General features: G+C 40.3%; 2 protein-coding genes across 3 annotated transcripts in view; one reads left to right on the top strand and one right to left on the bottom strand.

Annotated features, from left to right (window-relative positions):
* Positions 1 to 13,350, top strand: part of LOC106162590 (methionine synthase reductase-like) — a 26,154-nt gene extending 12,804 nt beyond the window's left edge. The window contains exons 5-14 of one of the 2 annotated variants that reach the window (XM_013539907.2): positions 5,962 to 6,868; positions 7,168 to 7,314; positions 8,026 to 8,111; positions 8,387 to 8,543; positions 10,219 to 10,399; positions 10,721 to 11,250; positions 11,595 to 11,713; positions 11,971 to 12,063; positions 12,408 to 12,646; positions 12,795 to 13,350. In XM_013539907.2, the coding sequence (XP_013395361.2) occupies positions 5,962 to 6,868; positions 7,168 to 7,314; positions 8,026 to 8,111; positions 8,387 to 8,543; positions 10,219 to 10,399; positions 10,721 to 11,250; positions 11,595 to 11,713; positions 11,971 to 12,063; positions 12,408 to 12,646; positions 12,795 to 12,874 (2,539 nt within the window). In that variant the 3' untranslated portion in view covers positions 12,875 to 13,350. The remainder of the gene's footprint in view (positions 1 to 5,961; positions 6,869 to 7,167; positions 7,315 to 8,025; positions 8,112 to 8,386; positions 8,544 to 10,218; positions 10,400 to 10,720; positions 11,251 to 11,594; positions 11,714 to 11,970; positions 12,064 to 12,407; positions 12,647 to 12,794) is intronic. The other variant, XM_087017570.1, reaches the window with a different exon arrangement.
* Positions 518 to 5,122, bottom strand: LOC106173299 (uncharacterized). The gene has a single exon (XM_087017571.1). It carries the CDS (start codon positions 4,238 to 4,240, stop codon positions 1,388 to 1,390), a length of 2,853 nt encoding a protein of 950 aa, XP_086873697.1. The 5' UTR covers positions 4,241 to 5,122; the 3' UTR covers positions 518 to 1,387.

The following is a 13,350-nucleotide window of genomic DNA, read 5'->3' as shown; positions in this document are numbered from 1 at the left end:
CTGAAAGCCCTTCCTATACCATACACCAGATATTTCTAAATGGAGTATTTCCTGCCAGAAAGCCCTTCCTATACCATACACCAGATATTTCTAAATGGAGTATTTCCTGCCAGAAAGCCCTTCCTATACCATACACCAGATATTTCTAAATGGAGTATTTCCTGCCAGAAAGCCCTTCCTATACCATACACCAGATATTTCTAAATGGAGTATTTCCTGCCAGAAAGCCCTTCCTATACCATACACCAGATATTTCTAAATGGAGTATTTCCTGCCAGAAAGCCCTTCCTATACCATACACCAGATATTTCTAAATAGAGTATTTCCTGCCAGAAAGCCCTTCCTATACCATACACCAGATATTTCTAAATGGAGTATTTCCTGCCTGAAAGCCATTTGTAAGATCCCACGGATCTTAAGTGAAAACAATAAAGTCTTGATTAATATTCTGTATGTTTATTTCAATAACCAGCATCAGAAACGCATATACTTGTAGTCCAATGGTTCTGACTAAAACGAAAACAAACAAAAAAGAACATAAATAAATCTTCTTAAATAAAACAGAGTGTTACAAACAACTTTAAACTGCATTAAGAATGTTAAATTAACTTATACAACAGAGCAATCATAAAAACTCACATTGCTGGCTTTCGTGGATGTCAATTATTCCTTTTTATCCTGGAAAGCTGAATTTCCTCTACAAAATCACTGAACATCTAAAGTAACTTGACATTATTATACCATGTGGTGTCTGAACTGTCATAAAAGCACAAAGGAGTGTCGCTAAAAATGTCTATTCCTACGGAATGCTAACTACAAAACAGCCACGCTGTTGAAGTGTCAATCAATTCTCCCCGCAATCCTATCTCCTCACATAAAAGATCACGCAAATGGGCCGCTTATGTCTACATTAATCAAAATAAACAAGAAATCGGTTATCCGATTCTTACACCGGCCCCTTATGCACATGTACCCACATTGCATAAATTATATTATAAATTTAACTACAGACCCAGATTACAATATTTTGTCTACGCTGTAATTAAAAAGGTCTATGACTTAACCACTTTAACCTCCGTCACATCAGTCTACACCTCCCAGAAGACAGAGTTTTGTCACTGGTCTCTTGAAGATTCCATGTTGTGTTCAGGTACTGGTTTGAGACAACATAAACATAAAAATTCCGCAATACAGTTTCTACAGGTATAGCCTGAGAGGTGAAATTCGAGGAATCGTCCAGCGCAGTACGCCGTAGGGCAATTAAATAATGCACAACTTGGACTCAATACCCCTCCAAACATATGCCTTGTCATTTAAACTTGAACTTATTTGTTCATATCATCATTCTTCCACCACAAGAATCGAAGCAAGTCACGATGATTCTCGTTCACCTTAGCTTGTAAAAACATCCCTTCAATATCAGCCATAAAGCAACAGGGTGATGCCTAAAACGCGGTAAATTCTCAATCAGTTTGTTTGTTAAGTCTGGGCCTTGATATATTGCATCATTCACGGAAATGCCTTTGTGCTCGGCTACACAGTCGTAAACAATACGTACTTTATCTACTTTATCTGGTTTTCTGGCGTGTAATGCTGGATGGTGGGGCAGATACCGAACATAACCGCCGTCTTTACAGGCCTCTTTCATCTCTTTTGCATAACTTTTGTCTCGTAGTTCTACCATACTTTCCATATACCTTTTCTGGAGCCACTTGTCTTTCTTTAATCTCCTTTTAAGGCGCTGAAAACGGAAATTTGCCACAGACCGGTTATCTGGGAGATTTAGTGGCTGCTCTTGGAATGGAATGTCCATGCTGTATTGTTTTCCTTCATCATAGTGTAATGAATTTTTCCAGGTAGTCATAACCTTCTTGTCATTGACAGACATAGCTGAAAAATCTTCATCATGTCCATCTAGCTTGCACAAGTTCTTGATCTGGTCCTGGAGATCATTGGAAGTGTTCACGAAATAACTAGAAACATTTTCTGTTGACCGTTCTCCAATTGGACCGTTGATTGTCCATCCCAGTGCTGTTCTCACTGCATATGGCATACCTGTCTTTCCTTCTCGGATCTCTCTTGGTTTGAGTAATTCTGGCATGTCTTGTCCAATAAGAATGTGCACTTGGTCAATGTCTACCTCTGGTAACTTTATGTCCTTCAAATGTTGCCAGTTGTCCAACTCTTCCTGAGTAACAATTTTATCAGTGCCTATATTTAGCTTGGGCCTAGTCAATACATCTGTCATATCATATATCAATGTTTCATCTGCATTTGTCACCTCCAAGTTTACAGATTTACTGAATACTCTCTTTTGGCGACCAAGTGTGTTTAAAACAATGTTGTGAATTTTCCTTGTAGATTCCAAGTTCAATGACCTCGTTAACTCTTCTGAACAGAAACTCTGAGTTGAGCCACTATCTAAAAGAGCGTATGTTTCAACAAATTGGGTTTGACCTTGCCCACGGACCTTCACACTAATGATGGGAAGTGCAATCTTTTGCTTACCCACCCCGGCCCCTGTGGCATTACAAGCAACTTCTTCAGTATCCATTTCATCTGTATTCTGGTTTGCATTTCTCTGGGGTAGATGTAGAAATTTTGTATGCTTCTGTTCACACCCTTCTACAGAGCATACTCGGTTCACTGGACATCTTAAGGCGACATGTCCTGTTCTCAAACAATTGAAACATAAATTCTTTTGTTTTGCTAAAGTTAGTCTATCTCGTACTCTCAAACCTTTGAATTCTTCACAGTTGAATAAACTGTGATGTGAGCCACAACAGGCACACAGTGGACTGTCGGTACTTGTGCTGTAATTGGCAGTGGTCTGTCTGTTCCTTCCTTCTCTGCCAGTAGACAGAAGCTGGCCAAAAACGGGGTCATTCCTTTCGTCTGCTGCTAAAGAGATAAAGTTAACCAAGTCCCCTATGTCAGGATTTCTCCCTTCAGACCGAATACTGTGTACCAACTTCAACCATCTGGGTTTAATATACTGGGGCAGCTTTTGTACAATCTTAAGTAGGTAGTCCCCACTATTTATGTCTTCCTTTCTCCCAACTGCACGCAAGGTTTCAAAGCAGCATCTCAACTCATCAGCAAAGTGCCGAAAAGCTACATTATCCGTCACCGGTCCCCTGTTCATAATTTTCTGTATCCAGGCCTGGGAAATAGTATAACTGTCTCCGTACCTTTCTTTCAATAACTTTAAAGCCGTGGCATATCCCTGTTCTGGTTCCATAACACAGCAACACTGTATAAGATTATAAGCTTCACCGCGACAATATTGCAAGAGTCTGGCCAATTTTGCAGCGTGAGGGACATTTTTATGTCCTACCATGTTTTCAAATGATCTCATAAATGGGTGGTACTGCAGAGGGTTCCCATTAAATGGCATCAATTCTACCTTTGGCAACTGCATTGCATCTATCAGTGGGGTCAATGAGTCACTTGTTGGTGGAATAGCCTCAGATACTGGTGTATATACTGCACTGTGTTGTATAGTCTGAGATGGAATACCGTATGCAGGCGTGGGTGCGGGTGGCACTGCGACAGACGCTGTTGTTTCAAATCTCGTTGGAATCGGAGTCTGAGATGCGGAGAATGCTACTGCACCATGGGGATGATAAAGATTTGGTTGTGATATGTGAATAAAGTCGGGTGAGCTTGTACTAAATACAGCTGGAGATGGCACTGTAAGCTGAGAAGTCGCAGGTAATTCACATGATACAGGAATACTTCCCAGTAAACGGTCATCCTGTGGTGTCATGGACTGTGTTGCATGCGAAGCAGTGAGAGGGGCAGCCTGCATTGTCCAAACAGGTTTAGGAAAAGGTGTGAGTGGTACCGCAACAGACACTGGTATATTAGATGTTGATATTGCAGACTGAGACTGTGGTACAACTGGTACATTGTGAGATGTGAATGTCGTCTGGCTGAAAGCTGGAATGTTCGAACTTAATGCACTAAGTGATGGCATTGTGACAGGAGATGTCACAGACACTGCATTCATTGTGGAAATACCCTCTGATCTACATGTGTATGGTGTCCCTGGATGAGGTATGGGGCTTATAGAAGCTTCACTGATTGATGTACTAGTAGCTACATTGTGCGGTGTACTGGTAAGAAGTGAATGTTCTCTCTTTATGTCTCTTAAAAGAGAGTGAATAGATTGATCAATGTCTCTTTCTAATTCTTCAATTAAATGACGCTGTCTTTCTATTTCCTCTTGAAGTGACATGGTTGGAAAGTCAATTCAGAACTGTAAGATCCCACGGATCTTAAGTGAAAACAATAAAGTCTTGATTAATATTCTGTATGTTTATTTCAATAACCAGCATCAGAAACGCATGTACTTGTAGTCCAATGGTTCTGACTAAAACGAAAACAAACAAAAAAGAACATAAATAAATCTTCTTAAATAAAACAGAGTGTTACAAACAACTTTAAACTGCATTAAGAATGTTAAATTAACTTATACAACAGAGCAATCATAAAAACTCACATTGCTGGCTTTCGTGGATGTCAATTATTCCTTTTTATCCTGGAAAGCTGAATTTCCTCTACAAAATCACTGAACATCTAAAGTAACTTGACATTATTATACCATGTGGTGTCTGAACTGTCATAAAAGCACAAAGGAGTGTCGCTAAAAATGTCTATTCCTACGGAATGCTAACTACAAAACAGCCACGCTGTTGAAGTGTCAATCAATTCTCCCCGCAATCCTATCTCCTCACATAAAAGATCACGCAAATGGGCCGCTTATGTCTACATTAATCAAAATAAACAAGAAATCGGTTATCCGATTCTTACACCATTCATGTCACACCAGTCTCTCATTATTCTGAACTCTTGATTGATGACTAATATGGAATACATGAAGTCAAAGATGCTTTCAAGCAAAAACTAATTTAGCTGGCATGTGCCCCAATTGACTTCATGTCAAGAAACAGTGAATATTTGATTGCTTTTTTGATTGGGTCTTGTAAATATGATTTGTCAGATTATGTCAGTGGCTTTGTTTGGTTAAGAGGCAGGTTGCTTTCAAAAAATAGCCATGATCAGCTTACATTTACAGTATTTATTATGTTTTTTTTTTTTTTTTTCACAATTTTGGTGATATTCGCCCCATAACTTCCAAACCGTATTTTTGTTTCACTTTAAATTTACTGTGACTTTGTTTGATAAAGAGGCAAGTTGCTTTTGAAAATGAATATGAACAGTATACATTTATGGCAATTGTTCTTTTTTTTTTTTTTTTTTGTGAATTTTTGTATTTTTCACACATTAAAGTTTTTAGTGGCTTTTTCCCATGGAACTGAAATGCTTGCTAGTTTTTCTGTGTCCATGTTACCTGTAGTACATAATGTAAGAGGGTAAGAGTGATTATGCTGTTTTAAAGCATTATGTAACATTGCATCTAATTGTCCAAAACATTATTTGGTGCACTTTTTTCTGCATAATGTCTGAACATTTGTCAGCCTTGCTGTCTGGTGTTTTGATTGCTTTCTGCCCTAAACCAGGCTAGTGTATGAGCACAATATATGAAGTCACATTGCACCATTTTGTACAAGATATTTTATTTATTGAAAATGATAACATATTTACACAAAAAATAAAAAATTGAATTATGTCTGATTAGTAGTCAGAGTAAGATGAAAAACTTTCTTCTTAGTGCTGTATCTCAGATTGTTCAAAGCTTTAGCGAATTAAAACTATGTTTGAGTTCTCTCATTTATTCTTGAATATCAAAATGAAACTCTGTAAAAATGAGATATGTTAAGTTTACAAAGTTGAGCCTTGTTATTTGTTAATCTACCAGGATATATTAATGGGTTTATGTTAGCCTCTATGACTGTCTGTTATTTTTTTCAGCCTGGAGGTTTGTTATTTGTTAATCTACCAGGATATATTAATGGGTTTATGTTAGCCTCTATGACTATCTGTTATTTTTTTCAGCCTGGAGGTTGCTGTGGAGCCGTGGCTGGAAGGTTTGTACCCTGCTCTCTGCAGACATTTGGGACTTGATATCCCAGACACCATTCAAAGCAGCAACAAACATTTAGAAAATAAAGACCAGGTCCTCAGTGATGCAATAGAAAACAAAGAACCAAACTTTATTGGGCATGGAAACAAAGAAATGGCAGGTGTTGATGAAAAAAATGACTCGATTCATCAAAATGTGAAAAATAGTATAAATGCACAGACACTTACAGGAAATGGGGATTTTGTTGGTATAGATGATAATAAAGATCAGAACTTTGGCAAAGTTTCTGAATCTGAAATACTGGAATCAGTTGGTGGATTTCCTTTACCAAGTTGTGTGGTTCACTCAAATCCATATGCTCAAACAAGTGATTGCTCAAATAAAGTCAAACTGGATCAAGATGGTTGTAGTCATGGTAACACAGATGGGAATGCTAAAGCAGATGAAGAGCTCAATTCAAACAATTCTGTTCAAGGTAATGGGGCAGTTTTACATACAGTTCAGGGAGAAAGTTCCATTTCTTTAAATGTGTCAGATAATGGATATAGAAGTGAGATGGCTAGTCAGGTAAAAAGTGGAGAGAAAGTAGCCCAGATCTCCAACTCTAGCACTGACACAAACTCTGTCAGCAGAGAAGACACAAGGCTGTCACTGAGCCCAGAGAATTCCTCCGCCCCCTCCCTGGCAGTTTCAACACAGCCACTATGTGACAAGGCACTGTCTGTGCCAAGAGAAGACACAAGGTTGTCTCAGAGTCCAGAGACATCCCCCGCCCCCACCCTGGCAGCGTCAGTACAACCACTATGTGACAAGGCACTATCTGTGCCAAGTCTTCCACAGCCGTTCCTTGAGCTGGAGTTTCTTCATGGTACCTCCTGGGTGAGTAGTCTATAGACCACTTCACTGTATTTCATGGTACCTCCTGGGTGAGTAGTTTATAGACCACTTCACTGTATTTCATGGTACCTCCTGGGTGAGTAGTTGATAGACCACTTCACTGTATTTCCCCCATCTGTTCTGTCATTCCCATTCCTCATTTAGCTTTAGGATTGACATTTTGCAAGGTATGTTACATAGTAGAAGAAATACTGTTTTCCCTTCAAACCTTTATAAGTGCATTCACTTCTGTTCTACTTTGTGACAATATTTAAAATCTATATTTTATCACCATGTCACAGGATAATCAGGACCAGATTCCAGTTCAAAATGGTTGCCCAATGCCATCTGCCACATCAGCTGTTACCATGGCAACCATAGTGTCCGCCACCAGGTTGACTAGAGAAGATGCTTTGAAAACCGCTCTGGACATTGAACTGGACATCACAGTAAGTAAGGCTGTGGACATTGAACTGGACATCACAGTAAGGCTGTGGACATTGAATCGGACATCACAGTAAGTAAGACTGTGGACATTGAACTGGACATCACAGTAAGTAAGGCTGTGGACATTGAACTGGACATCACAGTAAGTAATTGAACTGGACAACACACAGGTGATGTGTTAGGTATTTTGTAAAAATTTACAGCAATATATTCCCAGTCTTTACTGAATGTTTCAGGTAGTCTGTCATGACTCGATACAATTTTTAGCATTCAGTTTTCCAAGAGCAATAGTTGTGAAGCCTCTTGGGAAATGAAGCCAATTGTATTGTCAGATTTTCATTGTGTTTGAATATGTCAGAATTCATTAGAGCATAACTTGAAATCCCACTATTAGCTTGGAAATATTACATGTACAAGGGATATGAAGTGCTCATTCACATGCAAAACACTTATTTTGCTTCTCTGGCAGCTATGTTTAAAACAAAAATATTTTTGTAAACAGTTACAGAGTGCAATATTTTTATATGGCACTCTGTACTTTAGAATGAAATTTTGTGTCAGTTTGATACTATTTAAAAGGAGATCAGTGTTAGTCTCGATGGACACACATGATAGAATAATTATATATATTCAATACCCATGTCCTGTCTAGCATGGCAGTGATATATATTGGAAGAAGTGTGGTCTTAACTCATCGTGATTTGTTGTTTCAGGGGACATCAATAGACTATGAGCCTGGTGACACATTTGGTGTGGTCTGTGTTAATGACAAGAAGGAGTGTGATATGTTGATTGACAGGTAATGAATAATTAATCAAGGAGGGGGAAGGGTTTGAATTAACATGTTTGTGGTATATCTCTTCAGGTAATTCAAAAGTTTGCCTGAAATGTTCACAGTTGGAGGAATTGATTGAAGTCTGTAAAACTTTGACCAAAACTTAATCTTTTTGTGGAGTTGGTACAAACACTGACAACTAAGGTGATTACAGAAAAACTATGTAACAGAGCCCTTGTCCTTATTCTAATTAATATATACAATTGATTGTTAAAGTGGTTATTTTTCTCTGTTCCTAGGCTCCAGCTGTCAGACATAGCAGATGTTCCCTTCAGAATGATGTTGAAGCAGGAAACAAAAAAGAAGCTGGCTGTGGTACCTCCCTACCTCCCCAACCCTTGTACTGTCCGTCATGCCCTGGTGACAGGGTGTGATATCAGAACAGCACCAAAGAAGGTAAGAGTGGGTGTGGTTTTACTGTCCGTCATGCCCTAGTGACAGGGTGTGATATCAGAACAGCACCAAAGAAGGTAAGAGTGGGTGTGGTTTTACTGTCCGTCATGCCCTGGTGACAGGGTGTGATATCAGAACAGCACCAAAGAAGGTAAGAAATGGGCGTGGTTTTACTGTCCGCCATGCCCTGGTGACAGGGTGTGATATCAGAACAGCACCAAAGAAGGTAAGAAATGGGCGTGGTTTTACTGTCCGCCATGCCCTGGTGACAGGGTGTGATATCAGAACAGCACCAAAGAAGGTAAGAAATGGGCGTGGTTTTACTGTCCGCCATGCCCTAGTGACAGGGTGTGATATCAGAACAGCACCAAAGAAGGTAAGAAATGGGCGTGGTTTTACTGTCCGCCATGCCCTGGTGACAGGGTGTGATATCAGAACAGCACCAAAGAAGGTAAGAAATGGGCGTAGTTTTACTGTCCGTCATGCCCTAGTGACAGGGTGTGATATCAGAGCAGCACCAAAGAAGGTAAGAGTGGGTGTGGTTTTACTGTCCGTCATGCCCTGGTGACAGGGTGTGATATCAGAACAGCACCAAAGAAGGTAAGAAATGGGCGTGGTTTTACTGTCCGCCATGCCCTGGTGACAGGGTGTGATATCAGAACAGCACCAAAGAAGGTAAGAAATGGGCGTGGTTTTACTGTCCGCCATGCCCTGGTGACAGGGTGTGATATCAGAACAGCACCAAAGAAGGTAAGAAATGGGCGTGGTTTTACTGTCCGCCATGCCCTAGTGACAGGGTGTGATATCAGAACAGCACCAAAGAAGGTAAGAAATGGGCGTGGTTTTACTGTCCGCCATGCCCTGGTGACAGGGTGTGATATCAGAACAGCACCAAAGAAGGTAAGAAATGGGCGTAGTTTTACTGTCCGTCATGCCCTAGTGACAGGGTGTGATATCAGAGCAGCACCAAAGAAGGTAAGAGTGGGTGTGGTTTTACTGTCCGTCATGCCCTGGTGACGGGGTGTGATCTCAGAGCAGCACCAAAGAAGGTAAGAGTGGTGTGGTTTTACTGTCCGTCATGCCCTGGTGACGGGGTGTGATATCAGAGCAGCACCAAAAAAGGTAAGAAATGGGTGTGGTTTTACTGTCCAACATGCCCTGGTGACGGGGTGTGATATCAGAGCAGCACCAAAAAAGGTAAGAAATGGGTGTGGTTTTACTGTCCAACATGCCCTGGTGACGGGGTGTGATATCAGAGCAGCACCAAAAAAGGTAAGAAATGGGTGTGGTTTTACTGTCCATCATGCCCTGGTGACGGGGGAGTGATATTATCAGAGCAGCACCAAAGAAGGTAAGAAATGGACATAGTTTTACTGTCCATCATGCCCTGGTGACAGGGTGTGATATCAGAGCAGCACCAAAGAAGGTAAGAAATGGGTGTGGTTTTACTGCCCGTCATGCCCTGGTGACAGCGCAGTGCAAAACAAGGAAATAATGTATTAGGTGAAGTGAGGCAATTATTCTGGGAATTTTCTTATTTGAGAGGATTCTAATTCTGACCCAGTCACATCCCTAAATAAACTGGATTCTAAAAGACTAATTATTATATTTGAATTTGTGAAGACCTATAGTGTTGTAGGATGCTTTGATAACTTAAGTGTATTCTAACCTTTTTCAGGCTTTTTTACGTCTGCTGGCTGAGTACACTTCACATGATGGACAGAAGAGACGTTTGCTGGAACTAAGCAGTCGTGAGGGAGCTCCTGATTATGCCAAGTTCATCAGGGAAAGCAAGGTGACCTTGTACGATATTCTCCGTGCTTTCCCAGCATGCACTCCTCCGTGGAGTAGGGTGCTTGGTAAGTTTGTGTTTAACACTCAAATATAATAGCATTGTTCTCTTGATATCACTCCACCTGAATGTAGTTATGACGAAAGGTATTATTTATGTCATGTCAAGGGAAGAAAAAGGGAACAGTGTGGAATTAAATGCTTGATTAGCAAAATTGAGTTTTTTCAGCCAAAAAATGTTAACTTGCTCAGTATCAATATCTAGGAAAGAGATAAATATTTATCAATGTACAGTTTGTGTAAATAACATGGTTAAGATTTTAAAACTTTTCACAAAACCAGTTCCTATAATTGACCTGATTTCACCCCACCTGGTCATTTATCTTCAGAGCACCTGCCACGGCTGCAGGGCCGCCCCTACTCCTGTAGCAGCTCTCCTCTGGCCAGACCTGGGCGCCTCCATTTTGTCTTCAACATCCTGGAGTTTCCGTCTGGAGAGGGAAGGATTCTGTCCCGTCAGGGTGTGTGCACGGGATGGCTGAACAGGCTGACTGCTGCCTGCCAGACTGGGATAAATGGGAAAATGGAGGAGCATGGGACAGCCACCTCTCAGACTGGGATAACTTGGGACATGGAGGAGCACGGGACAGCCACCTCTCAGACTAGCATAACTGCAGACGTGGAGGAGCATGGGACAGCCACCTCCCAGACTGGGACAGTTGGGGACATTGAGGAGCACAGGACAGCCACCTCCCAGACTGGGACAGTTGGGGACATGGAGGAGCATGGGACAACCACACCCCAGACTGGGACAGTTGTGGACATGGAGGAGCATGGGACAGCCACCTCCCAGACTGGGACAGTTGGTGACAGATGGTTGCTGGATAAGGTCCAGAGTCTGAGCTTACACATGCCTAAGGTCTGTTCATTTTCAGCAAGGAAAATATTCACTGTGACTCCATTTCAATATGACTTCCGGGGATAAATGAATAAAATGTCCTTATATTTCAAAGATCTAATTTATCATGTAAAAATGTGTAGTTGATTATTATATATACACATGTATCTGTTTAGCAGTGTTTAATCAGTTAGGCTTTACAAAAATAGGTAATGGACATATTTTTTAAAATATGAGTCGTGTAGAATTTGTTTTATGAGAAAATAGAAGTAGTAAATTTAAAAAAAAATGAATTGAGTAAGGTTTATGAGGTGACAAGCCATTCCTGTTCAAATCAGTTGATATCTTTTCTGTTAAAACTTTAGGTCCCCATTTACCAGCGCAGCAACCAGTATTTCCACCATCCACAGTCGCTTGACACACCCTTGATCATGATAGGTCCTGGCACAGGAGTGGCACCTTTTGTAGGGTTCCTACAGCACAGGTAGACCCTAGCACACACACACAAACACACACGCACACGCGCACGCACACACACACATAGCGCGCGTGCTTGCGCATGCATGCATGCAAGGACACACTGACTACTGCTTAAATTATAATAAATAATTTTCTCTTTTTTTTCTTTGTTTGTGCATTTTATGTCCATTGTGAAATTATATTGACAAGAATGGAAAATTAAGTGGATTACACAAAATGCGGTACCAAAAATGTCAAATCAATATATATAACTATTTTTAGGGCTGAACTGAAGAAAATTCAAGCCCCGCCCACCCTTGGAGCTACCTGGCTATTCTTTGGCTGCAGACATAAAGACAAGGACTTTTTGTACAGGTAAACACTGAGCCTTGTGGTATGTGAGAATATAATGATAAAACTATCACCCTTCCCACAAATGAAATAACCTTCATCTTGGATTAATTTGCACACCCACCTGGGTACAGTTTTAGTTAATATTTGACAACTTTTCCCAGGGTAACTAGACATATAAGTGTATTGAAACTGTATATGAAATATAATATGTATAATTCTTCACTGATGTCATTCGTGGATGTGTCGTAAGTGGTTGGGATGTTCCTTGGTGAAAACTGAGCTAAAGAACCAGTTTATATCTCAAAGATCTTGACTCAAAACTTAATAAATTAAGACTATCATTGCAGTTCTCATCCCATTTCCAGAGAGCAGTTGGAGCAGTTTGCCAAAGAAGGTATCCTTACAAAACTTTTGACATCCTTCTCAAGAGACCAACTACCAGATGGCGCTCCACGCTATGTGCAAGACAACCTGGGACTCCATGCACAGGAAGTAGTGGACCTTATTGACTGCCACGGAGCTGTAGTGTATGTGTGTGGGGATGCCAAAAATATGGCAAGGAACGTTAATGAGAAATTCTTGGATATTTTGCAGATGATAAAAGGTACGTATATTCACACACAAAAATGTTGCGTACCATTGTAAAGAATAGATGAAGTAAAGTTCCTTAGGTGCAAAACATTGATGTTCCCCTCAATTTTACAGCAGTGGTTAAGTCTTATGTGCTGTATTTTTATTTTTTTTTTTTTTAGGTTTCAGCCTGGAAGAAGCCAGGGTTTATCTAATGGAAAAGAGACAGAGTAGAAAATACCTGGAAGATATTTGGTCCTGACAGAATTACATCAGTTGGAGTGCCATTGACGTTTTCTTCCCTCATGAAGATTACCAGTTTTTATGAAGGGAAAGAGGGAAATACACTGGCAAAGCTAGAATATGAATATAGCTGGTTTTAATATGGTTCACAAACTGTGTTATCTCAGTGGGTGTCGTGTGATGGATAGCTGTTGTTCTCTGTCTTTGATAACAAGCCTCTTTATGTCTCTGCTCATTAAACAAAAGATTTTGTGATGTCAGATAATGTTTGTTCTTCCCTGTAGTAAAGAGGGCTGACAGAATGAGGTTTAAATGACTTTATTGAAAATAGTTTTGTTCCTAAGGCTGCTGTGAATTTAAACAATTTGTAAATTTTATAAATATGAATTAGAAACGCGCTGTTGCAGTCCCAGTAAGTGGTTTCTGCCGGATTTGATACAAATTGATGTTCACTAAGACATATTTTACCATAATAATGAAAGATTTAATTTGAAA

This window comes from Lingula anatina, chromosome 7 (assembly GCF_051362555.1).
Source record: "Lingula anatina isolate TDL-2025a chromosome 7, LinAna3.0, whole genome shotgun sequence".
Taxonomy (NCBI): domain Eukaryota; kingdom Metazoa; phylum Brachiopoda; class Lingulata; order Lingulida; family Lingulidae; genus Lingula; species Lingula anatina.
The sequence above is the reverse complement of the archived record's forward strand: the minus strand, read 5'-3'. Positions and strand labels throughout refer to the sequence as shown.

Excerpts from the sequence above, each read along its gene's own strand:
- LOC106173299 (XM_087017571.1), bottom strand. The coding sequence starts at position 4,240 with ATGTCACTTCAAGAGGAAATAGAAAGACAGCGTCATTTAATTGAAGAA.